This window comes from Monodelphis domestica, chromosome 4, assembly GCF_027887165.1.
Source record: "Monodelphis domestica isolate mMonDom1 chromosome 4, mMonDom1.pri, whole genome shotgun sequence".
NCBI classification, from domain to species: domain Eukaryota; kingdom Metazoa; phylum Chordata; class Mammalia; order Didelphimorphia; family Didelphidae; genus Monodelphis; species Monodelphis domestica.
The window spans coordinates 290,567,652-290,595,546 of record NC_077230.1 but is presented as its reverse complement, the minus strand read 5'-3'; the positions used below and the strand labels follow the sequence as shown (position 1 = coordinate 290,595,546).

General features: G+C 35.6%; 1 protein-coding gene across 5 annotated transcripts in view; it reads right to left on the bottom strand.

Moving 5' to 3' along the window:
- Window positions 1-27,895, bottom strand: part of IFT88 (intraflagellar transport 88) — a 119,763-nt gene that overhangs the window by 41,422 nt on the left and 50,446 nt on the right. For all 5 annotated transcript variants that reach the window (XM_007495202.3, XM_001366349.4, XM_007495201.3 and 2 more), the window contains 7 exons: window positions 16,129-16,315; window positions 12,811-12,919; window positions 11,271-11,421; window positions 9,942-10,057; window positions 6,736-6,788; window positions 4,660-4,725; window positions 2,487-2,593 (listed from right to left, as the gene is read on the bottom strand). In XM_007495202.3, coding sequence (XP_007495264.1) covers window positions 2,487-2,593; window positions 4,660-4,725; window positions 6,736-6,788; window positions 9,942-10,057; window positions 11,271-11,421; window positions 12,811-12,919; window positions 16,129-16,315 — 789 coding nt within the window. The remainder of the gene's footprint in view (window positions 1-2,486; window positions 2,594-4,659; window positions 4,726-6,735; window positions 6,789-9,941; window positions 10,058-11,270; window positions 11,422-12,810; window positions 12,920-16,128; window positions 16,316-27,895) is intronic.

Sequence of the window (27,895 nt, the reverse complement as noted above, 5' to 3'; positions counted from 1 at the left end):
GCTGAGATCTGACTAGTCATATCTTAATCTTAAATAAAACTCACTGGAATACAACTGAGCTGTGCATCTAGTTTTGTATTCTTTTAGTGGTATAGTGATAAGATTTATCAGACAGTTACCAGTTTTTAGAGCATTTGCTAAATTCTGAAGAATGAATAGAAAAGAGTGAACACCTTTTAAACCTTTGAAATGGTCTCATCAATTTTTAAAGAATTAGAATATGATAGCCATGTGACCATGTCACTTTAAATTCTCAGTACTTCAGGCAACTCTAAAATTGTAACTTACAAAAAAGTTGTCAATTTTCAGCTGGTGGAGGGATTTGCTATACCATAAGTTCCCTTCACCTATGAAATCACAAGTCCAAGCCAAAAAAAGGTTCTAAAACACATGTAACACCATTAACTATCTTGAGTATAATATGATCTTTCTCTGAAGGTGGGAAATGTACACCAGAATCTTGCACATTTCACATGTGACATTTAATAGATTTCTGACTTAAAAAAAAAAAAGATGACATGACATCTAACTTTTAGGGCAAGTTAAATTGTTTTTAAAAGTCAATCTAAAGAATGGTTTATAGTTTTTCTGCAGTTTTTTTGTCACAAAGAAAATTTTTAATTAGAATATCAGAGCAGATATGGAGAACCTAGTTTAATCTAGTTCTTGACCCCAAAATCATGCCTTTAACTGCTGTCCCTTCTTGGAACTTCCCTCAGTGCCTGGAGTCTCCTTCCTCTAGAACATTCAACCACTTCAGAGATCTCTTAACTGCAATACTGATCTTCAAGGCCCTTTCTTGTCTCTCAATAGTGAGTTCCCATTGGGACATCTACTTTGTAGAGAAATCTAAACCAGCCATCATTCTTCTTTTGACCCTCTTCCTGACTTCTCTTTAAAACCATGTCCCCACACTGGGAACTTTCATTCCTCTATTCTCTTCTGGGTGATGTCTTGCCCTGTTAGAATGTAAGCATTTTGAGGGCAGCAACTATTTTTCTTTTTGCTTATATTTGTTTCCCAGTGCTTAGCATGGTATTGGCATTCAATAAACCCTTAATAAATATTTGCTTCCTCCTTTCCTTCCTTCAACCTAGGTAGATGATGCTAACTATCCAGAGCAAACTAGGTATCCTCTAGGTTCTACATGTAAGTTCCAAGAGAATTGTGGTATATGCAGTTTAATATTCTGAAACAAGGATATATCTTAGATCATAAGGACTATAGCAAATACATAATTTATCAATGCAGCTAAGGTTACAAGCTATAAGAAATTACACACTATATGAGAAACAGATCATATCTATTCTAAGATTTCTACTGGATTCTTTTAGTTATTCTCAGCATAAATAAGCTGCTGATTCTGGCTCAAAAAGTTTTATGCATTTGAGCCTCTTCTTATGCACATTCATGGCTGTAGAGCAACTAGTAACCAGATAAAAATGCTCAAGAACTTCCTCAGAATTTTCACAAGTTTGGAATTCATATCACTTCTAACAGATAAAATCAGAATAACTGAGTTTTTAATGTATGGGGTCTGGTTAGTCTTTTTCAGTAGGTACCTAATATGATCTCATTTGATATTTGATGTTTATAGAATTTTGGTAAAATATTCATAACTCTTTGGCAATTAGTGCACTTAACAATAAATAGAATAATCAGGAATATTTTTTAAAAGGCAATATAATCAAACCACCATAAATATATAATTTAAAGTCCTTCTTCCTCTCCAACTAAAAATAAGTCTCACAATTCTACATTATTCAAATGAATAGCAAATCTACTTATAATTATCTAATCTTTAAAAATACAGAATGATACAATATTTGCTATTATAAGAAAAACTGGATTTTATCTAAAATTTCACTTTTACTTCATATATATACATCATGAATTATGTTCATTCTTTTCAAGAAAAACATATACAACAACCACATAAAACAATAAAATTTTGGTGCTATATAAGCACCAAAGATATATATCTATATATACATTGTATATACCCATGCACATACTTTTTCTACATGTGTATATATCTTTAAAAGTGCTTTCATGCATATTAATAACATTCATAGATCTATACTGTGCTATATAATAGGTTGGAGGGGAAAAAGTATATACACAAATCAATAATTGTCCCTTACTCCCCATGGGCTGTAAGTCTGTCCAATTAAGATTTTACTTTCTATATAGATTAAATGTCTGACTTTCTGAGTAGAGTCTACAACTTATTTCACATGGAATATAATTTAAAAAAAAACATTAGTTATCCACCTGAGAGTTCACTCACTCATTTAACTTACTCTTGACACATTTACATCATAATTTTGAGTTATTCTTGTCTATTTTGCCAAAGCAGAAAAATGATTTCAATTTCATTTTTGGCATGCATCCATCTAGATGCTTCCCAAATCCCTTTGCCTATGCTATAAGAGACTGACATTCTGAAAATTAACAGACATCAGTTTTTGTCCCACTTGAGATACCTGTTCCCTTATTTCCTTCATTTTTTCCAATCTCTTGAGTTTTGTTGCATATTCTTGAACTTCTTTTAGTCCAATATCTGTACAGAGGCGAACTAAGAAGCGTAGACCTAAATTGTATTAAAAATATATATTTAGCAAAGCATTCTATTTAGCACATTTGAAAACACAAAGTATTTAATCAGTAATATTTCTAATAAACAGTACTTTTTTCCTTTTACAATATAATTTCAATATATGGACATAGATACATAAACTGCAGTCTAACTAGCTCAACTTTCTTTTAAAGGTCATTCGTGAGTCCTAACCCTAGTTTAATTAGAGAAAAATTACATTCCATTGACATAAAATCCTCCTAACTTAGGGCAGTTAGTGACAAACACTGGACCTGGAATTATGAGACATGAATTCAAATTCAGTCTCATACACTAGCTATATAATCCTATAGAAATTACTTAACTTTGTCTGCCTCAGTTTCTACATCTGTAAAATGGGTATAATAATAGCATATAATTCTCAAGGTTATTGTGAGGATGAAATAATATTCATAAAGTGCTTTGCACATCTTAAAATGCTATGTAAGAATTAGTTATTATTATTATTATTATTAATTCTCTCCAGTCAACTGTCTTACAAATGTAAGCCATTGATCCTAAGGAATACCAAATGAGAATATCTAGAGGTCATTGCAACTCATCATTACTACCAGAAAAACAATTAAAATGTATGTCCCTGAGAGTAGGCTAGAAATCATACCTTATAGAGACAGTACATTTCAAGAGTTTTTTAAAGTATTCAAGGAAAATGACAAATTTCAATGATTCCACTTCTGAAATTGCAAGAAATATCTGTCCTATATCTATAAGATCTCAGCATACCTGTGAGATTCTCAGTACCAAAAACAACTTTGCCATTGTATTTTCCAAAATTTCTTAATTAAAAATGTTAAATTAAAATTAAAGAGTCAGGGGCAGCTGGGTAGCTCAGTGGATTGAGAACCAGGCCTAGAGACGGGAGGTCCTAGGTTCAAATCCGGCCTCAGCCACTTCCTAGCTGTGTGACCCTGTGCAAGTCACTTGACCCCCATTGCCTAGCCCTTACCACTCTTCTGCCTTGGAGCCAATACACAGTAGTGACTCCAAGACAGAAGGTAAGGGTTTTTATAAAAAAAATTAAAATTAAAATTAAAAATTAAAAAATTTTTAAAAAAATTAAAGAGTTAAGAAATCTCTAAACTTGGGGAAAAAAAGACTCAACTTTGTAAGAACTATATAAAAAATTATCATAACTCTCTAGTTATATCTCTATAGAGTGGCATTTTTGAAGTTTAAGTGAATACTAATTTTAATTATGGCACTGTTAGATCAGAAAGAATATAAAATGTTTATTACACAATTCCCAAACATTTCAAATGAATATTTTCATCAGACTTAAGTAGGTTATTTTCATCTTCTAGGTCAGTATATCTCAACACTATTTTTCAAAAGCAAGACCAAAAATTTAAATCTCTACAAACATAACACAGTTCAGCTGCTATTTTCTTAAGATAAATTATTAAAATCTCATTTGATGTGAATACCAATTATAAATAGAAATTATTTTCAAAGTTTTAAAAGCTTCACTATAAAATTAAAGATATGTGGCAGATGTGAAAGTATACAGTTTTTTAAATAAAAAATTTTAAAATCTGATCACTTTTAATAATTAATAAAGCATTCCATTTCAACAATTGCTATTAAACCCACAGAAAGCTCTGGGCAATGTTATATTTCTTAGAAATTCATTAAGTTGAGTGAAAACCCTAAAACAAAACAAAGGGTATACTTAGGACTATAGGTTTCGACAAAACCTTGACAAAACCAATATATCATAAAACAAATTATATTTGTTTATTTTATATGAAAATTAAGTAGTAAATTTTAATCGACAAATTATTTAGTTACATAATAATGTGTATCTGTGTAGCCAATTTTTCTTAGCCATATAAGCTCCCATAAAGCATATGTCTACTCCAAATTAAAGTCTGGATATAAGCCAAATGGCATTCACACATATAATTGCTATGTTTGGTTTGTATATGTAATGTAGTATATATTTTAGCAAATGTGATATATGCAGTAGAAGTGGAAATATGAAAACCTGTATTTTGAATGCTACAATATATAGTATCACTTACATTCAACATTTTCTGGAAATTTTCTGTGAATCTCCTTATAAGTATCTAAGGCTTTTTGATAGTTACCTGTAAATAAACATAGAAGCATTTAGTTTCAGATGTGAACCAGTATTGTATGATCTTAATTCCAATGTAATTTATTGTAATATTTTTAACAGTCTGACACAAAAATTTCATACTTATCACCAGCAAAAGTGCAGTATTTTGAGGGAAAAAATTTTGGATGAATAAATTTTGAAAAAAAAAAATTTAACTACAGCAATACTTTAAAATTTCCTTCTTTTCTTTCTTTCTTTTTTTAATCCTTACCTTCTGTCTTGGAGCCAATATTCTGTATTGGCTCCAGGGCAGAAAGAAGAGTGGTAAGGGCTAGGCAATTGGGGTTAAGTAACTTGCCCAGGATCACACAGCTGGGAAGTGTCTGAGGCTAGATTTGAACCCAGGACCTCCCATCTCTAGGCCTGGCTCTCAATCCATTGAGCTACCCAGCTGCCGCCATACTGTAAAATTTCAATGGATTTATGCCCTCCTGAATGTGGGGATTCCTTTTACCACTGAAGATCAAGAACCATCCACATTATCTCATTCTGCGAGATCCTTTTTCTTGATCTTCCATGAATTCTCCTCAAAGGATCCACTCAGGATATGGAAGGTCTTTATCTCTATGCCAGTACAGAGCTTGGGATGTACACTTATTACCCCACGTGACCAGACCATCTGTTTTTCAGAACATGCATTTCCTAGATGACCTCCCTCGTACTACATCTTGAGCATGTGTTGCCTTTGGAAACATTTTAAACATTCTGTGGCTTATTTCAATCAATCAATGAATAAGCATTTATTAAGCTCACATAAGTACTATGCTAGGTACTAGTGATACAAAAACAAAAATGAAATATTTCTTGTCCTGAAAACATCTCCCCAAACACAAGCTATTTTGAAGTTCTAGTTTATAGATTCTTGAACAAGGATTATTTCATAATCAAAACTAAGTCCAAAGCTTTGTTACCAATATGCTATAGTAAATTGAACAATAGTTACTTAACTTTTGGCACATCTTTGAAAAATCATTTTCTTAAAATCTACTCACTCCCTCTTTGACCCCTTTCAAAGAAGGTCCTTTCCAACCAATTAATAAATATTTATTAAGTGGATACTATGTGCCAGGCATTGTGTTAAGCTTTTAGATAGTCAAAGCTGAACTCAAGGGATTTATCCCTTAATCTGATCATGAGCCTAAATGGTCAAAGTAGATTAATTAAGGGCCCTGGTTCTAGTAAGGTCATTGCCCTCATTACTGTGCTTCAAAAGTGAGGATCACTTCCTAGAAATTCTCCCCAGAGAGGGGAGTGAGTCTTTTATTTGGAATTGATAAAGACTAGTAAGATTTCTCTTTCTGAGAAGCCCCATGGTTTTAGATGAGAATAATTTAAAAATACTTTATATTTCTAAAAAAACGGAGGGGTAAGGAGGGCTTTGCCTGATTCTACACCTAGACTCCTTTAACTTTACCTCCACAATTTTTAGAATTGTTCACTCCCTTCAAGGATCAGTTTAAGTACCACCTTCTACATTTATCTTTTATATTCTACCTATATACCTAGAGATTAGTATGTTTTCCTTCCAACTCTCCAAATCATCTTATATTTATACTATCTGTGTATATGTTGTTTTCCTCCCTGGGGGAATGTCAGCAATTTGTGGGTAAGGACAGTTTCATTTCTGTCTTGGTATCTTGAGCATTTAGCACAGTGCTTAGCCATACAACAGGCACTCAAATTCTTATTGAATCTAACTGAATTTAATTGGATGGACATTTATAGCATATGATTATGTATTGATCTATAGTACTTTAAATTGTACTTAATAGGAATTTGTGGAATATATGTTTTTATATATGTGGGCTACTATGACATATTTCCTTTATGTCTAGTTTGTACAAAAGCAAGTATAAATTAGATTTAGTACATTTTAAAAAGTGTATCCTGATTTAAAAGTTTATCCTGATTTTTAAAATGAGCAGAGGTAGTTGTCAAGTTTTTTCTTTCTTTCTTTTTTTTTTGTTTGAATACTTACCACTTCTTCTGTAGCAACTAGCAACCATTAGCTGCCATTTCACTTGAGTGGGCCTATAAGAGAACAAAAGATTACATGATTGGTACTAAAACAAATTAAAAACAATCTATGAAATCCATGGAGAAATCTATCCACAAACCATTATTACACAGTATTTTCCAAGTCTCCAGATTGCCTATAGTGTAGAACAAAAAATCTTCAGCCTGACATTTAAAGTCAATCAATCGATAAGTATTTATTGTTTGCTGTATGCTAGGAAATGTGCTAAGTGTTAGTGATTCAAAAACAAAATGAAACATTCCCTGGAAAGAATTGAGGAGAGAAAAGGAACAACCAATTTTTCTAGTAATTTTGGCTGAGGAAGAAATGAAGGGACCACAACTTGAGGTGTTGTCTGAGTCAAGTGTGGGTTTAAAAAAAAAAATAGAGGGGGCAGCTGAGTAGCTCAGTGGATTGAGAGCCAAGCTTAAAGATGGGAGATCCTAGGTTCAAATCTGGCCTCAGACACTTCCCAGCTGTGTGACCCTGGGCAAGTCACTTGACCCCCATTGCCTAGCCCTTACTACTCTTCTGCCTTGGAACCAATACACAATATTGACTCCAAGATAGAAGGTAAGGGTTTAAAAAAATAATAGATACTGGAGATATAGGCCTATTTGTAGCAGCTGGTAAGTATCTGGTTTATAGGGAGAAACTGAGGATTAAAGAGAGATGGGAAATTTTTGTAGGGGCAATCAACCAGATGAAAGAAGATGAAATCAAGAGTACAAGTTGAATGTTTTTCTATGTTGAGGAAAAGGTACATAGTTTCATCGAAGAACAAAGTAAAAGAGGGATGGGAGATCATGTCAAGGAATTTAAAAATGTAGTCTAGGACTAAGAATGGTCTTTTGCTGGGAAGATCAGGGTAGGGATGGTATATAAAGTTTGAAGAGAAAAAAGATATCCTACAATAGCCAATATAGGGAGTATAATAGAGAATTAAGGAATAGTAAAAGGATTGCCCTCCTTGTAGTGAGGACTCAGTTGAAATTACAAACAAAAATCTGAAGTGAACCCAGTCAGCATGGTCATGGGACTCTTCCCAACACAGTTCTGGAGCATGGGCATATATATCAGTGGGATAAGCAGGTATTGAGTGTAATCCAGGTATGGGGATTGGCCAAAATATTAGAGGTGATAGGACAAAAAGGGCAAGAGATTTAGAGATATAAGACAGAATATTGTTGAATTACTTAATAATTGGGTGAATATTGGGCAGGGAAGAAAATGAAGCCAGGGAAGGGATGCTGACATAGGAGATTACTGAAAGATGGACAGATGAAGAAGTTTGAGGCACAGGAAGTCTAGGAAAATAGGAGATTATGGAGGAATATGGGAATTTCATAATTCTTGATCATGTGGAATACTTGGGAGTAATGATAAGAACAAGGGTATGATCGCTCCTGTGTTATTGTCATGGGGTGAAGGAAGAGGTCATGGAAGGTGAAGAAACTGAAGAGTGGAGAGTTTGGGGGACAGAATGGATAGAGTACAGTGCAACCTTAGGAGAGTCACTTAAGCTGCAAAAAATGGACATTGGAACAGCTTAAATTTTGGAAGTGGTTTTGCATCTATATAATGAAACACACTAATTTCCTAAAGTTAGTACAGTAAGGAAAGAACAGACATCCATGATTTAATGACATCTAATAAGCAAGAAGATATATAGAGGTCAGCAGATAGGAGGTACATGACAGGTAGATCTATTTACATAAAGATTAATTTCACTTGTGTATTGATTTATGTTTGCTTATAGCTGTATCAGGTCATGACAAGAATAATGTTAAAGGCAACTGAACAGATGGCTTTGTCTTAAGGAAAAATGAAACCTGGCCAATAAATCAATTATGTATCATTTAAGAGTCCAAAGGTATGTCTAACATGTAATGGATTATAACAGTTAGATACAAGTATTACCCTAGAAGTCAAAAGACTGAGAATCTTCTTTTAGCAAATATGGAAGATAGAATACTCTGAAGTATCCTACAGAGAATGGATAATGTTTGTGTTTCTGCCCTTATAAACACCTATATATCCACAAAGTACAAGTCAGCCTTTGTCCTAGAGAATTTGGCATGTACTTTCCTAGTTTTTCAGGGAAAACTATGTGCTTCTTGAAAGAATGGAAAAGTAAAGGAATTTTAAAAAAGGATGTGAAAAGAAAGATGGAAATCTTAATTTTTTTTTGTTTTTTATATTTATATATGCTTTAGTGACTGTGGGAGTTAAAAGGGATAATCTGAAACCTTGCTATAATATATCACTTCATAGGGAAGAAAGTCAAGATGTGACTCTATTTCAGAGCCAAAGTTACTGAAGTATCGAGAGGATCACGGGAGCCAAAATTTGGAGCTGGAAGGAAACTTAGAAAGATGTCTAATTTTTTTTAACCCTTACTATTCATCTTAGAATCAATAGTAAGTATTGGTTCCAAGGTAGAAGAGCAGTAAGGGCCAGGCAACTGGGATTAAATGACTTCCCCAGGATCACACAGCTAGGAAATGTTTGAAGTCTTATTTGAACCCAGGACCTTCTGTCTCCAACCTGGTTCTCAATCCACTGAGTCACTCAGCTGCCTGAGAATATCTAATTCAATCCTTTCATTCTCCAAATGAGAAAATGGACTCAGAGGGATTAAGTGACCTTCTCAAGGTCAAAAAGTACAATTATCCCAGCCAGGATTGCTAAAGTGTGAATTGTTAAAATCAACAATTTGTTTAGCTATTATTTGATGTATTTTTCTGAAATGCTACTTGGTCCTTGGAGGGCTGGAACTTTACACAGCCACTCAGTCAGCAAGCATTTATTAAGCACCTCCCATGTGCTAGGCACAGCATTAATCATTGGGGATAGAGAGGTGAAGAACAATGCTTGAGTATATGCATGATTAATTGATGAGAATAAGTAAACAGATAAATGTTAAATCCTGAAAGTTTTTGGTTTAATAATTCTTTCAGAAAGTTCGATCATGAGAAGATAAGTTTTAAGTAAATATTTTATATTTTTCCTACATTTCTAAAATGAGAAAGTGAAAAATGGAAACATTATCCAAAGCCATAAATGTTCTAATAACTGCCCCATAATTAGTAATGTCTCTTTCATATTAATTAAAGGGTAAATATATCAACACAAGACAAAAAACCAAACAAACAATCATTACTTACTGAATGAGAGCAGCTCTTTCAAAGTACTTAATGGCTTTTTCACAAAATTGGGTATCAATATAATAGGCTCCAAGCCACTCAATGACCTCGATGTTAGAAGGGAAATACCGATATGACTGACAAAATATGAAAGGTGAAAAGAACACAATTTTGATGACAAACAACATGCTTCTTTTAATTCTCAAATATCTTACTCATTTAAGTTACTAATTCTCCATATGCCAGAAATCTGTAACACATGAATGAAAGCACTGTATTTATATACTAACTCTTATAGCACGCAAGTTTGGGAATTGTAAAACTCATTTTTAAAAGAGTTAATTGAAGTAAAGTTGTCATATTTTAAATTATATATATGTCATTTTAATGCATCGAGTTGCAGTGTTATACAAGTACAAAAACACAGACAATCCAAATCCAAATATTACTTAAAAATAAACAAACAAACAAACAACCTTACTTTATGTTTCAGAAACAACTCTAAGATAGAAGGGCAAGGGATAGGCAAACAGGATTAAGTGACTTGCTCAAGGTCACACAGCTAAGAAGTATCTGAGGCCAGATTTGAACCACAGGCCCTCCTAATTCCAAGCTGGTTCTCCAGCCACTATAAATATTACCTTTAACAGAATAAAAATAACAGTGAGTGATAAACATGGTAAGAAAATTATAATCATGCTTCAAGACAAAGATGAGTTTATCCTGCGAATTGTACTGTCTTCTCATTAAATTTGTCCATAAACAGAATCATTCCCAAAATTCTAGTATCTAAGAAATGAAGTTACTTTAAATATATACTTTTTTTTAAAACCCTTACCTTCTGTCTTAGAGTCAATACTGTATATTGGCTCCAAGGCAGAAGAGTGGTAAGGGCTAGGCAATGGGGGTTAAGTGACTTGCCCAGGGTCACATAGCTGGGAAGTGTCTGAGGTCAAATTTGAACCTAGGACCTCCCATCTCTAGGCCTGACTCTCATTCCACTGAGCTACCCAGCTGCCCCCTAAATATATACTTTAAGAGTTCCTACACTTACTGATTTGACTCCTATATAACTTTATTACTATAAATGCTATAAAATACTTTAAAAATATTTTTAAATTAAAAATTCCTATTTACCTTCTTGGAATCTATGTTAGGTTCCAAGGCAGAAAAACAGAGAGGATAGGCAGTGGGGGTTAAGTGACTTGCCCAGGGTCACACACAACAAAGTACCTGAGGTTGGATTTGGACCCAGGATCTCTCATCTCTAGGCCTAGTTCTCTGCTCATTGAGCCACCTCACTCCCCCTATAAAAATACTTTTAAAGAACAGTAAAAATGGCATAGCTACCTCATAATAATATTGAAAAGCTTGGGATTTATCTCCTTCATTATCATACAGTTCTCCTAGTTTGGATAAGGCACGGGAATCAGTTGGAACCACACTGATCAACTGCATCAACCACTCAATAGATTGGTTCGGATCTTCCATTATTTCATATCTTCAATAATTTAGTTAAGGACAACAAATTCTTGGTGATTTACATAAGGAACAAACTATGGCAGCAACATTTCACAAAATTATTCCTTTCCTTAAGAAAGCCTTTCCCTGAATAATTCCCTTCTATCAATAAATGGCTTTTAAATTAATCAGCATAAAACCTGAATATTCTTATGATACTCTCATCTACATTTTTCCCATTTAGTTCTTCAAGTGGTTAGAGACCATGTTTTTTAATCTTCTGTATCTTTCCAATGTCTATTACAGTATGCATTACAGAAAATGAGTAGGTTCTTATTTTAATATCATTTTTATATAATGTGCCTACACAAAACTAAAATGTTAGAAAGTAGCACTCTGTATTTTCATTGATCACAGATTTTCCATTATGTGTGAAATTTAGAATGAGAGAGAGCACTTTGAAAAATCCTAAATGGTATTTTAAATTGCTTGTCAGATAAGTTTGATCGATTATGAACTGACTACTGAAGATGTACAAATTAATGAACAAAAAAAGGAAAATGAAATCAGAAAAGGATATGGAAAAGGGAAAACAAGAATCACACATGCTAAACAGATTTTTTTAACAGAATTAAGCATAAAATGCAGCAAAACTGGTTATTTTGAATGGTACGTCATGATTGTGTATATCCCATTTTTATATTTATACAGTTATACAAAATTTATGTTACCATTCACTTGTGTAAAGTTGACAAGTTTTTTGTCATTACCTTTTAAATTAGGGAGGCAGATTTAAATGCTATTCCAAACAACCTGAATGGTTAAGATCAAATGTGATTTTCCCCAACCACATGAAGAAAATTCTTAAGAAAATTAAAGGTTATGGACAGAGTTCATATGAGGGCAGAGGCCATAATGCTTTTGTTTATATTTGCCAGGGTGACAAGCATAGTGAATTGCCCATAATAGGTATTCAATAAATATTTGATGAATGAATTAATTCTCAATATTTTTATATATTCTCATCTTTTGAAAAAAATTAAAGAGAAACATTAACATTTAACTATCAAGAAATATTTTAATCAATTATAATAGTTTAAAATATACTACCCAAATTCAACCTTTAGGATAATAATTATAGTAAGAGCTAGTATTTATGTTGTAATAAATAAGTTCTTACTTCATTACTAAATAATATTTCAGAAATTGTGAAGAGTAAGTGGCGTTTTCAAAAGTGTCTTATTGACTTCTAGGGAACTAACTGGTTTTATCTCAAAGAGTTTCTGCCGTAATGTTTTTCAAATTTGTCTTTAAAAAATTACAAATATGTTGTACATTATAACTATCACTTAATACATCATGGCCTTAATTCTGTTCAATTAGCACCTTTTGAATTAAGTAGCTTCCTTAATTTTCTTAAATAAGATACACATTTGCTATCTGGTAAAGAACTTGGGCACTGTTTCGTAGAATTGCATGAAGTTTCAGGAAACAATCCAAAGCCTCATCTAGGCGGTTCAGCTTCTTATATGTTAAACCTAAAAATAAAAAGCCCATAAAATTAAATATTATCAATAACAATTAGCTTGTTCAACTTTTGAGTCCACATGTAGATAAAAATATTTATGTATATCTACTGTTCTCTATTATTAATGATAATGATTATTTCTGTGTAGGAGGTATAGCTGACAAGCTAAGACAGATATATGATGGTTTCTTTCTTTCTTCCTGAACAGACTTAAAAATTGGTTTTTATATACTTATATGCCTGCAGCTACTATATGTATATACTACAGTTTTGGAAATTGTCTTTATCTTTTGACATTTGTGGTCAGCCTCATCCTTTTGTTCCGTTATATCACTCTGAATAGTTGTATTCCAGATTGCAATATCAATATTACTGTTTCCCATTGGTTCCCCAGCTATCCTATATTAAAGTTGTGCATTCTAAATACCCATTAAGCACTCATAAAAGGCTTCTTTTGCCTATTCTATTTCAGTTTTCCCCTCGAGCTGATAATGCAAAAACTAGTTTCTGTACAACTTCAGCAGAGCTAAATTAAAATGTAATGAAAAGCATTTCAATACAGACTATCTAGAACAGTATTGGTGAAGGTTTTCAAGTTTGTATGCCCAAACTGCAACTTTAAGCTGCCTGTGAGCCCCCCACTGTACCCCAGAGAGTGGAGGGAGGAAATGCTTGCTTTTGGTCAGCTGGGCAGAGGGGTGGAGCATGCAAAAAATGTCCTCAGGCACTGGGAAGAGGGGGAATGAAGCAGCATCCCAATGCTGACTGGGCACATGTGCCAATACTTTACTAACACTGGTCAAGGATCTAACTACTGGTGATCTTATTGCCTAATGTCTAGTCAGACTTTAGACTGGCACCAAATGAACTCCTGAAGAAACTAGATATGAAATCTGCAGAATGGCAATGACCTAGAGGCTAACAATAATAACTATAAATAGCCCAAGTCTAAGAAACCTATTAACTTACCTTCAAGAAATCAACGAGTCTCCAAATGGTCTCTTTGTCTCAGGTCTATTCTAATCTATTGTCAATATGGCTGCTAAAGTGATATTCCTAAGATGAACATTTAATTATACCATTCCTCTGCTTAATAAGCTCCAGAGACTCTCTCCCACACAGAGGATCTAAGCTAAATTCCTCTCATGCTGGAAGTCCTTCACAGTCTAAATCCAGCCTACCTTTCCAGGCTTGCTGGTCTCCTTGTTGTTTCTTACATACAACATTTTACCTCCCATCTCTATATCCTTTGCATAGTTTGTCTTCCATCCCTGGAACTCACTCTTTTCTTTCTTTCTTTTTTTTTAAATCCTTACCTTCCATCTTGGAGTAAATACTATGTATTGACTCTAAGGCAGAAGAGTGGTATGGGCTAGGCAATGGGGGTCAAGTGACTTGCCCAGGGTCACACAGCTGAGAAGTGTCGGAGGCCAGATTTGAATCTAGGACCTCCCATCTGTAGGCCTGGCTCTCAATCCACTGAGCCACCCAGCTGCCCCCAGCAGCTCTTTTTCTAACAGCAAAGAAATTAAAATTAAGGGAGTACTCATCAATTGGGAAGAGACAGAATAAATTATGACATGAATCAATGGAATATTATTATGCCATAAGAAATTTTGAAAGGGACTGTTTCAGAGAAATCTTGACAGTATATGAACTGATGCGAAGTGATGTGAGTAGAACCAGGAAAACAATTTATATAGTAACATCAACTATGTAAATAGAAATTACTTTAAAAGATTTAAGACCTCTGATCAATGCAATGACCAAACATAATTCAAAGACTGATGAAGAAGTGTTCTCCCCGCTTCCTGATATAGGTAGTAGATTAAAGATACAGGACGAAATGAATGTTTTCTGACATGATTGATGTGGGAATTTGTTTTGTTATGTGTATTTGTTGCAAGGTTAGGTTTTTTTTTTCCATTGTGGAGAGGGGAAGGTGGGTAGCAGTGGGGTTACCCCCTTCAAAAAAAAGAATAAGAAAGAAAAAAACCATTAAGGTTTTTTTTTTTTTTAATGCACAGAGGAACAGAAGGAAGACTAAAAAGGAGCACAATCAGGACAGCTTATCTGCTGCCAAATTTATTATATACTTAAAAGGAAAAGCAAGCCCCATGGAAAAGAGATTAGTAGTTTAATAGCAATTCCCCTTTTCTTTACTTTGTACAAGGAAATGCTCATTTTACTTGGTGTTTGTTCATCTATAACAAAAACAAATTCTTAAAATGATAAATAAATGTCACTCTCAGTATCAGGGTGCTAGATAAACTTAAACTGAATTCTTCTTTGTGTTCATATTGTATTTCAGAAGAAACCCTCACTCTCAGTCCTGAATTCTAGGCAGCAGCAGAGCCCTGTCTCTTAGTAAAATAATTCTAATTCTTAGGCTCTAGGTCAGTGATGGCTTTTAGAGTCGGAGTGCTGGGTTCTGCCCTCACACCCCCCCAAGACTGACTCCCATGCCCCATCCTTACCCCACACAGGGGAGGGAGGAAGAACTCACACTGGGCTGCTGGGCAGGGGGTGCAGGTGATTTAGAGGCACATGAGGAGAGGGGTAGAAGAATAGCTCAGCCTCAAGTTCCTCTGGCTTTCTAGTAACGAACTCTGGCAGGTGATGGCAGGCATGTCTACAGAGAGGGCTCTATATGCCCTTTTTGGCACACATGTCATAGGTTCACCATTACCTCTCTAGGTAGTACCTCAACAGAGAATGCTACAGCTGCCTTTGAGGTTCCCTCAGGGTTCTGTAGCCAAGATGTGTCAAACCCCAGGCTAACCAGGTGAACCACATTAAACCAACCACATTAAAATGCAATTGGAAGAGATGGTGAGGTGGATCAGTGGAGAGCCTAGAGATAGGAGGCCCTGAGTTCAAATCTAGTCCCAGACACTTCCTAGATTTTGGACCCTGGGCAAGTCACTTAAATCCCATTGCCTAACCCTTCTTCAATGTTCTTCTGTCTTGGAACTAAGACCCTCTATTGATTCTAAAATGGAAGATAAGGGTTAGGAAAAAATACAATTGGAAAATGTTAAAAAAAAATAAACAAAAATGTAATGCAATATAGACAATGTTAATTTTTTTTTAAGTCAAAATATAGCCCACAAGGATCAGTTTCTATTTGAGTTAGATACCACTACTCTAGTGTACCTTAGTTACCCAGATAGTATGTATGATTAATAAGCAATAGAATTTTTAACTTGTTATACTTACCAATATTATAAAGTGCTTCAGTACAAGAGGAGTCATTTCTCAGGGCTTCCTTATAAAATTCTGCTGCTTTCTCATAATCTCCATTTGCAAAAACAGTATTTCCCTTATTAGTGAGAGCTGATGGATTGTATCTATCAGAGTTCACAGCTAAATCTGCATAGCTATTGGCTTGGGTAAATTCATTCTCCTAATTAAAATGGAAAAAATTATTTTAATTTTCACAATAAAGCTAAATTAGTCCTTTTTAGACACTGATACATATAACCATGATGACAGATTTAAGTTTATTATTCTTAACAACTTTATTTTGCAAAGATATCAATCCATAAGCTTAATTAGAATCTAATTTATTTTTACCAGTATATGAAAAAAAAACCTATTCCCTTAGAAATAATTTATAGATGCTTTCATGGTTTTAGGTATAACACAATTTCTATGTAGATGACTTCTTTGTATATGTATAATAATATCTAATCATTTTCTTGATGTCTTTTTCTTCCTTCTTTCTAATTTTAGTAATTTGGTTTTTTCTCTTTTTAAAATTACATTTCCTAATTATTTTTCAATTTTGTTAGCATTTTAAAAATAGTTCTTAGATTTATCTATTTTCATTTCCCTGTTTTTAATTGTATGAATTTTGGTTGTTTTCTATTACTTTGTTCCCTTTTTAGGTATGTATTCAATTTGAAAATTTCTTCCCTCGTTTAGGTATGTATTCAATTTGAAAATTTCTTTCTTCTTACTAACAGAGACATTTAAAACTGTGAATTTTGCCTTTGAGTAGTGCTTTGGTGACTACCCTGAACATTTTGACATATGATTTCTGTATTATTTTATCTTTGATGTAATTTGTTACTTTAAAAAATAATTTTTACCTTCACTAATTAAGTAATTTTGGGGGTTTATTCATTTTGAGACAGCATAACAGAGAAATTCTCTGGTTGTGAGAGTTCAAGTAATTATTTATGACTTTAAATTATAGACAAGCCATAGAATGACACCAGTGAAAGGAGCTTCCAAATTGAAAATTTCTCAAATCGATACAATCACAAGTATAGATTAAAAAATAAACAAACAAATTACTGGTTCCTACCCTGTATATTTTATTTATTGCATCATTATTTATGACTAGTTTTATTACACAATGTTTTATAAATGTATTCCACAAAATCTTTTATTTTCCATGTCTGTGCCTATAAGCTTTTTGGTGGCTCAGCATGTGCATTTGGGTAAATTTAGTGAATGCTAAAAAAAGAGTTATATTCTTTGTTCCATTTAATTCTTTATTATGCCTATTTAACTCTCTAAATTATTTCTTTGCTATCATTTTGTTGGATTTATCAAAGGCTAATATTAAAATATACTAGGTCTTGGGGCAGTCAGGTAGCTCAAGGGACAGAGAGCCAGACCAGGAGACAAGAGGTCATGGATTCAAATCTGGTCTTAGATATTTTCCAGGGACCATGGGCAAGTCACTTAACCCTAACTGCCTAGCCCTTTCCACTCTTCTGCCTTAGAACTGATAATATAGATTCCAAGACAGAAGGCAAATGTTTAAAAAAAAATATGTTGGTATTTACATCAGTATAAAAAATCTCATATTTTTTAAAATATACATTTCTTTTTGGAAAGCTATGAGGTTTTTCCTTTGTGAATTTTTTATTTGGTAATATATGCTCATATGTGTATTTAAGAAAAACATAGCTTCATTTTGCATAGAACTTTTCCCATCATAAAATGTCCTTGCTTATTTCTTTTCACGCTTACTGGTTTTTTTTTTTAATTTTTTTTAAAAACCCTTACCTTCTGTCTTGGAGCCAATACTGTGTATTGGCTCCAAGGCAGAAGAGTGGTAAGGGCTAGGCAATGGGGGTCAAGTGACTTGCCCAGGGTCACACAGCTGGGAAATGTCTGAGGCCAGATTTGAACCTAGGACCTCCCATCTCTAGGCCTGGCTATCCACTGAGCTACCCAGCTGCCCCCTCATGCTTACTGGTTTTAATCAAATTTGTTCATTTATATTATTGTGTTCATTAAGGTTATTCCCGTTTTCAAACTCAGCAGCAGCATGGTAAATTTTAGATGAGATTTTCATTTTGAATATTTGAATCTTTATGTTTCTAGTAACTAGCCTATTGTTGTAGTAAAAAGCAGAATCTGAAGCCTACCATAAAAATTAATACTAAGGGGAAAGGCTTTAAAACCAAGCAAGATATAGAAAGAATCACAAAATGTAAAATAAATAATTTTGACTACATCAAACTAAAAAGCTTTTGTACAAACAAAACCAATATAACTAAAATCAGAAGGGAAACAACAAATTGGGAAAAAATCTTCATAGAAACCTCTGACAAAGGTTTAATTACTCATATTTATAATGAGCTAAATCAATTGTACAAAAAATCAAGCCATTCTCCAATTGATAAATGGGCAAGGGAAATGGATAGGCAGTTCTCAGATCAAGAAATCAAAACTATTAACAAGCACATGAAGAAGTGTTCTACATCTCTTATAATCAGAGAGATGCAAATCAAAACAACTCTGAGGTATCACCTCACACCTAGCAGATTGGCTAACATAACAGCAAAGGAAAGTAATGAATGCTGGAGGGGATGTGGCAAAGTAGGGACATTAATTCATTGCTGGTGGAGTTGTGAACTGATCCAACCATTCTGGAGGGCAATTTGGAACTATGCCCAACGGGCGACAAAAGAATATCTACCCTTTGACCCAGCCATAGCACTGCTGGGTCTGTACCCCAAAGAGATAATGGACACAAAGACTTGTACAAAAATATTCATAGCTGCGCTCTTTGTGGTGGCCCAAAACTGGAAAACGAGGGGATGCCCATCAATTGGGGAATGGCTGAACAAACTGTGGTATATGTTGGTGATGGAATACTATTGTGCTCAAAGGAATAATAAAGTGGAGAAGTTCCATGGAGACTGGAACAACCTCCAGGAAGTGATGCAGAGCGAGAGGAGCAGAACCAGGAGAACATTGTACACAGAGACTAATACACTGTGGTATAATCGAACGTAATGGACTTCTCCATTAGGGGCGGTGTAATGTCCCTGAACAACTTTCAGGGATCCAGGAGAAAAAAAAAAAACACCATTCATAAGCAAAGGATAAACTATGGGAGTGGAAACACCGAGAAAAAGCAACTGCCTGAATACAGAGGTTGAGGGGACATGACAGAGGATAGACTCTAAATGAACACTCTAATGCAAATACTATCAACAAAGCAATGGGTTCAAATCAAGAAAACATCTAATGCCCAGTGGACTTACGCGTCGGCTATGGGGGGTGGGGGGGAGGAAAAGAAAATGATCTATGTCTTTAACGAATAATGCTTGGAAATGATCAAATAAAATATATTAAAAAAAAATTAATACTAATATAAATCCAGTATGGCTTGTGCTCTTGTTTTACCTGTTCCTTTTTCTATTTATCTAAACTGTTCTTCTGAATCCTTTAGTGATTTATCTCAGATAATGTTCTAAGCGTTCTCACATTTTGTTTGTTAGCAACTATTTCATCTTAGTAGCTTTAAATATTTATTTTCTGGAGTAGAAGATTTCTTGTTGGTCAAAAAATTGCTTGAAATGAATGACCCTCTGTAGAAAAGACTATTTGCTTCTTAAATATCCACCTTCATAAAGCATGTTTATTTTTTCTGGGTAGATAAATGCTAAGTTCATGGTCCATCTAATATAATTTTAATAAATTTTGTTTTTCATTTTCTTTGAATCTCCTCTGTCCTTTCCAGAAAATTTGCTGTGATACTGACTGCTCCTTAATGATGTTTTTTGAAATGATTGTTCAGGGGGCAGTGAGGCGACTCAGTGGATAGAAAGAAATAGGAGGCCCTGGGTTCAAATCTGGACTCTGATACTTCCTAGCTATGTGACCTTGGGCAAATTGCTTAACCCTCATTGCCTAGCCCTTACCACTCTTCTGCCCTAGAACCAATACATAGTATTGATTCTAAGACGGAAGGTAAGAGTTTTTTAGAAAATAGTATGTTCAGATAACAGTTTTTCTATATTCTCTGGGATGTCAGTACTTCTTGAAATGGCTTCATTATGATTTCTTGATATTCCTCACTTGACAGATATTATTTGTTTTTTTAATAGTGTGGGAAAATTCAGTGTCTTCTTTGGGAGTGGAGCAGAATCGAGTGTGCTATTCTCAGAATGAGCATTTAGCTTATAAAAGCTGGTTTGTTACCTTTTTGTTGGTGGAGGACGCTGGGACAGGCTTGGGAGGGAGTCTGATGAAGGACAGAAGGGGCAATAAATAGCTCAGTTGCTTCCCTAGTCTCACCTTAGTTGGGTTGGAAACACAGGTGTTTTGATTTGTGGATCAAAGCCTGGTGGAGGTGGGGCCTAATAGGGGAGAGAGGGGGGGTGGGGTGGGAGGCTTGTGTTGGGAACTTGTATATTGTGCCTGTTTGCTGCCTAGTTCAGTCAGCACTTCTTAGCCCATCATTGAAGCACTCTCTTTCATAAAGGGGAATAAACAATTGCCTCTTTTTACTCCTATCTACTGACTCTGATTATGTTTATTTAAGTGATTGGGGCACTGGTGATCATTTTTGAGTGAGTCACTTGCATCTCACACAGATTGTTATGGGGTATACTTGTAATCAATTTTTATCCCACACAGGAAGTTAGGGGGAACACTATATGTCAGCAGAAATTCTCTGCATTGTGTGCAAAATTGAAGTCTGCCAAGCAAAACATTACTATTATGGATTTTTTGAGCTTAAAAAAAGATACTCATTATGTTAATAATTTTTTCAATTTTTCCTTTTATTCCTTTATATTCTTTCAATTTTTACTTATTTCTATGTATATTCTTAAACTTTAAGATTTTCATATTTGGTCTTTTGATATTCTTAGAAAAGCTGGTTCTTTTGTAATGGTTTTGACTATGTTATCCATTTAAGAACATCTATGGGTATAACTTGCACAGTTTTGTTTGGGTATCTTGTTTTTGGTATTTCGGCACTTTGTTTTGCTCATTTCAAAATGCTGCTTGGGGGCAGCTTGGGGGTGGGGGGTCAGTGGATTGAGAGCCAGACCTAGAGATGGGAGGTCCTGGATTCAAATTTGACGTCAGACACTTCCCAGTTGTGTGACCCTGGGCAAGACCCCCATTGACCCCCATTGCCTAGTCCTTACCACTCCTCTGCCTTGGAACCAATACACAGTATTGATTCTAAGAAGGAAGGTTAGGATTTAAAAAAAATGCTGATTTGCTTTCATGTATAATTTTAGCCATTTCTTTACCCTTTGGCATTTCTATTTTTTGCTGTTTTTTGTGGAGTGTGCAACAAAGGCTCTCAGTGAGTCTCTTATTATGACATCATACATCTGTCTTTTCCTATAGTTAGCCAGTTTTTATCTTTAGTGTCTACTGCTTTTGAATCTTTTACTTCTTTCTCTTTTCAATGCTCATACCTTGCTAAATAATCAGTTACTTCCACTACCCTTCTCCTCTGGATCTACACACTAATGTTACCTAATCTCTACTAGGTCCTCACAAAAACAAGAAAATCCTTTTTAAGTCTTCCTTAATTGACTCTCCAATCCTCCAACATAGATGTTGTTCCAAAACCTTCTCTACTCAAGCCTCTCACACAATCCCCTTTTGCAGAATATCATCTCAAACTTCACTGAGAAAATAGAGATATTTCACCAAGATCTTTTCTTCCACCACTGCATTTAAAAACTATTTGATATTAGAACCTCAGGTTCTAATGGCTCTGTGTCATTTAGAATTGCCTTGGTTTCTAGATCTTTATTAGAAATATTAAGATTAAGCTGATAAAACATCGATGCATGCCTTGGAAGTAACTTGCAAATGTTCCTGCACTAGCACAGCTCAATCCAGCTCTGAACAGTACTTGAGGCTCTATTGTCTTCTTCCATGTTAGGAAAGTTATATTCTTGTCTACATTTCAAGCTGTTGAAGAACATCTCCTGTTGCTGTGCAGAAATCTCTCCTCTGCTGTCTAATCCCAGAGACCCCCCCTTCTCTTTACTGAGAATATTATACAACCTGCTTCTCTGGGCTTGGTTCTATCCCAAATATTCTTTTTCTTTCTTTTAGATAGAAAAAGTTGCTGAGCCCTGTGGCTAACTAGTTTTCATCCCGTTCCTCTTTTGCTTTTAAGGGTTAACAACATCATTTGTTCTCTTCTTTATTTTAACCTCTGATAAAGAGGTGACTCTTCTCATTGACAAGGTCCACTTCTCTATATGTATACTTGATATTTCATCACCTCCCACATTCTCTAGCAAATTGTCCTCATCCACAGTCATTTGCCTTTAATCTTCAATCTCTCCCTATCTGTGCCTGTTCCTTATACCTCCTCTCTTCTCAACCCCTTGCAATCTGGTTTCTGACCTCAATGCCTCACCTAAAACTGTTGTCTCCAAAACTACCAATGGATTACTAACTGCTAAATCTGATGGCCATTTCTAAAACTCACATCTTTCTTGACTTCCTGTTTTTCAGTCCCTTATGGGTTTCCACTGACACCTGGGTTTTTAAGATAGGTTCTTCTACTTGTCTGACCATTTCTCCTTAGTCTCCTCTCCTGGTTTATGTTCCCTAACTATGGGCAGCTAGATGGTACAGTGGATAAGAGAGAAAGATCTGAAGACAGGAAGACTCATCTTTCTCAGTTCAAATCTGGCCACAGACACTTATTAGTTATGGGACCCTGGGCAAGTCACTTACCTCTACCTCAGTTCCCTCGTCTGCAAAATAAGCTAGAGAAGAAAAATGGCAAACCACTCCATTATCTTTGTCAAGAAAACCCCAAATAATATGAGTAAGGGATTATGCATACAGTCAGAACAATATTCTTATTTCTTCATAAACTATTTTCCTTCCATATTCCCTGAATAACCTTTGTGACCTTCAGACCAACATCCATAAGGAAACCAAATATAAATGTTTCACATTTTGTGAGCTACTGTTATTGGGGGACATGGAGGAGGGTTTGTAAACATTTCTTTTAAAAGGAATAGATCCTAATTCTACAAATTCAGTGGTGCTGAAAACAAGTTATTCTAGTCAGAAGAGCCAGGAAATTTGTCAGTAAGCACATGGGCTTCCTGCTTCCATATTCTTCTCTCCATTTCATCTTTCATAGAACCACCAGATTCATTTTCTAAAAGCACCATTTCTTCTTCTTCCTCCCCTTGGACTCCCAGCACTGGACTTGCATCTTCTCAGGTTAGGGAGTTCATAGCCTGGAGGTTCTCTACCACTGTAGGCCATCATCTTGCCTCACATGTTAAGTGACTTGCCCAGGGTTGCATAATTAAATTTTGTATCCAAGGGGAGAATTAAGTCCAGGTTTCTTTACTTGGAGGCTAACTCTCAATCCACCATGCCATCCTGAGGGCTCTCCATAACTGGGATGGACTGTTTAGGAGAAGTAGTAAGCTCCTCATTAGAGGAGTCTTCCAAGTTTTAGACTTGGTGACTGCCAACATCCCTTTGACCGCTGAAATTTTGAGTTTCCATATAAATGTGAATTATTGCTATTAAATAACTTTCTGGGGGAAAAAAAGAAAGAAAACCCCAAATGGGGTCACCAAGAATGAGACATGACTAAAATGAACAGCAATAACAACAGTGGGTATAACCCAAAGTTCTGTCTTAGTTTCTTTTATTCTTTGTTTACACTTTCTCATTTGACGACCTTTATCAGCTCCCAGCTTCCAACTTCCTACTGAACATTATATACTGGATGTTTTGTGGGTACCTTAAAATCAACATATACCAACCTAAACTTATTATCTTCGCCCTCACTCTTCCTATCTTCCCTATTTCTACCTAGGGCATCACCAACCTTCTAGTCACCCACATTTGTAACTTTCATGTTTGTTTTTGACTTTTCACTATAAGGCAACATAAGAAGTCAGTGGCAAAATTTTGTTTCTATCTCTACAATCTCTCCCATTCTCTCTGCTCACTTGTTCACAACCCTAATTCAGGTCCTTCTTGCTTTTCCCCTGGACACTACCAATAATCACCTAATGCTCATCTTTGCTTCAAGTCTCAGTTCTCCGCCATCACCATCCTCCACACAAATCCAAAGTGATTTCTCTAACGTACAAATCTGATTGTCACTTCTCTAACCAACAAACTCCAATGGTTCCCTATGACTTCTAGGATCAAACATAAGCCACTTTGTTTAGCTTTTCAGGCCATTCACAACCTGGTCCCAACTTCTCCAATTTAATTAGGCAGTGCTTTCCTTGCTGTACTCTCTAATCCAGCCAAACTGACCTGGTTGTTATTCTTCTTACAGGATATGCCATCTCCTGACTTAAAGGTCTTTGGATGGGTGACTTAGTTCCTGGAATGCTATCTCACTTTACCTCCACCTCTTAAAACCTCTTGTTTTCTTCAAATTCAGATTAAACAACTTTCTACATGTCTTGCTGCTGCGCGTGAATGCCGACACCAGGCCACAACTAAACCTCCCGTAACAACTGGCGTCCCATGCCCCATGTGTCACAAACTTTGCACCTCAGTCTTTGGACTTCAAAGCCACATGAGGGTACACCGTAGATGAAACTGCACAAAGACAATTGTCATTCTCGGTCCCCGAGAGACTACCACTACTACTACATGAAGCCTTTTCTGATTCCACCCAAATCTTAGAGTCTCCCTAAAAAAAATTTACCTCATGTTTATTTTGTGTATTTTGTAAATGCTTATGCTCATGTTGTCTCTTCAACAGAAGTAAGCTTGCTGAAGGCAGGGATTGTTTCACTTTTCATTTTCAAGCCCCTAACAAGGCCTAGAACATGATATATTTATAAATACTTACTGATTAGTTCCAACTATTGAAACCTTAGTATATTTCTTTATTGGAGTCAGTATAATATAGCTAAAAAAAAAAAGAAAGTTCTAGATTTGGAATCAGAGGACCTGGGTTCAAATTCAATTCTACTACTTATATAGCCTATGTGACTCTGGCCAAGTACTTGACCTTTCAAGGTCTTAGTTCTCTTACCTCAAAAATGAAGGGTGAAAGGGGTTGGCCAGATGTCCTGAAGGCACCTTCCTATTCTAAACCCACAGATGACCTAGTTTTATGGAACCTCCAAATTTACCTTTGTCCCTGGGGAACTTGCCTTTAGGACTGACTCTTGTCTTAGACTGAACAATAAACCTTAAAGTACCAAATGATCTCAGTCTAGATAGAATTAGTAAATGTAATCAAATCTCAAGTACCCTTTTGTCTTAGAAATTTCTCCCATTGGGGGCAGCTGGGTAGCTCAGTGGATTGAGAACCAGGCCTAGAGATGGGAGGTCCTGACCTCAGCCACTTCCTAGCTGTGTGACCCTGGGCAAGTCACTTGACCAATACACTTGACCAGCCAATACATAGTATTGACTGCAAGATGGAAGGTAAGGGTTAAAAAAAAAAAGAAGTTTCTTCCATTGTATCTAGGATTCCCCCAGGTAGTCCAACTCCAAGCTAGAATCCTTCTTCCCAAGTCTTCTCATAAGCCAATCAATTGTCCCATCTTTCTTTTATATACCAAAGGGTATATAAGACCCCAAATTATTCACTTCTTAGGAAAATCCCCTCCAAGGTGAGTTTTCTCTGAGATAGTGCTCCCAGAATCCCAGATCCTGGTGGCTATAACATACTGTCTCCCTCATTCTTTCTAACTACTTTAGTGGTTCTGTGTTTTTCAAGGTTGACACTATGAACACCTTACACCCCAGTGACCGAAATTTTCTAAACAGTTTGACTGACTCCAGTAATTCCTGAATTCCAACCAATTTACAGATTTAGCAGATAAATCTTCCTAAATGTAATTTTCATTAGAGGACCAAAGCAGTGTAGGGGAGAGAATTTTGGGGTTGGAGTCAGAAAAAGTGAAATTTGAACCTGCTTTGGGGATTAGTTCACTGAGCCTCAGGAAAGTCCTTAGTCTCAGTTTCCTCAACTGTAAATTGGGGATAATATAAGCATCTCTATTATGGGGTTGTTTCAAAGTGCAAATGAGATAACATATGGAAAGTTCCTTGCAAAACTTAAAGTGCTAAATAATGTTAGTTACTATTATGCCATTTTTCTGCCCAAAAACTTTTGATAGATTTTTGAAGTTATATTTGAAGAATAAATGAAAACTTCTTAGCCTAGCATTCAAAGCACTCCATGATCTTATGGTATCTTATGTAAGCAATATTTTGCTTAGCAGCTGCCTTACTGTCTACACAGTGTTAACTGCTCAATAAACAAGTATTAATTGGATGACAATCTCCTTTAATTCCCTAATCTAATCACCTATTATTCCTCTACAGGAATAATACGCTAGTCAAAATGATATAATCACTGTTCCCGGACTAAGCCAGGCACAATCTTTTATTGTCTTTTTATTCATACCATCTGCCCTTATTAGGTTGCCTTTTTTTTTTGCTCCTTTTAGATTATCTAAATCCTATCTAACCCTAAAGGACTAGCTCCAATTCTTTCTGTGAACCTCTTCTTACTTTTCATAGGACCATGGATTTCGGAATGAAGGTACCAGAGATTGTCTAGATCAGTGATGACAAAACTATGGCATGGGTGCCAAGGATGGTGCACAGAACACTCTCTGTGGGAACCCAGGTTACAACCCTCCCTCCCCAGAGTTAGTTACTAGACTGGTAGAAGGACTCAGGTGAAGTTGCTCCCCTCCCCCTCTCCACTGTGCCTGAGGACATTTTTCTCACCCACCCCCCATCCCCCACCCCCATCCCTCTGCCCAACAGTCAATGGGAGCACACAAGGGGTAAAATGGGAGGTTCACAGGCCACAGAGCTGGAGAGGAGAGCACTAGGATCACTCCCCTCTCCCTCTCTACACTCCCTGAGGACATGCCTCACTTCACCCTCCCCTCCACCCAGCAGGCCAATGGGAGCGCTTCCTCCCTCTCCAGTCTGGGGTAAGGGTGGGAGTGGGGGTATGCAGCACTCAGGGTGTGTGGGAAGGTGGGTGGGGGTGGGGCTCTAAAAGGTTCGGGACCAATCCATTCATTTTACTAGAGAGAGAAAAACTCAAGGAGGTTAAGCTATTTGCTTAAGGTAATAAGGTAGTCAGGCATTAAAGAAAGATCAGAACCCAATTACTCTTGACTCTAAAGCCAAATTCACTTTTCACTGTGAAAATACCACCTGCTCAATTTTTCTAACTACAGTATCAATTGCCATCTTACTTTTATTTGGTACTTACCACATGCTACCTTGAACTACATTTATCTTTCATGAACATGTCCCAAGTGCCAAACTAGATGGTATATACTGCCTATATTCCTAACATCTTATATATAAATATTCAATGAATGTTTTGTTATTTATTATGATGCTAAATCTACTAAAGCATTTCTGTATACCTGTAATTAACTTGACTCCTCTATGAATCTCAATCTATTTATATATTTTATGATTCTTTGTAGAAAGATTATTTTGTAGGACAAAAAGGTACGATTTTAGTAATAAGAATATTTCCTGATCAATTTGTGGAAGCGTACTTTAAAAAAAAAAACCACCTCGTTTTAAAGAAAGTTTTAACTTTTTAAACTATAATTTTCTGGTCAGAACAAACCAGACTACTAGTTTAAAGATAAAATAGGTAGAAGACACAAAAGCCTTTCAAAATGAAATGGATTAAGGGTGGAAACCTAAGGTTTAACAGAAAGTCTCACTTCCTTCCCCCTCCAGAAGTGATTTGGTCTAT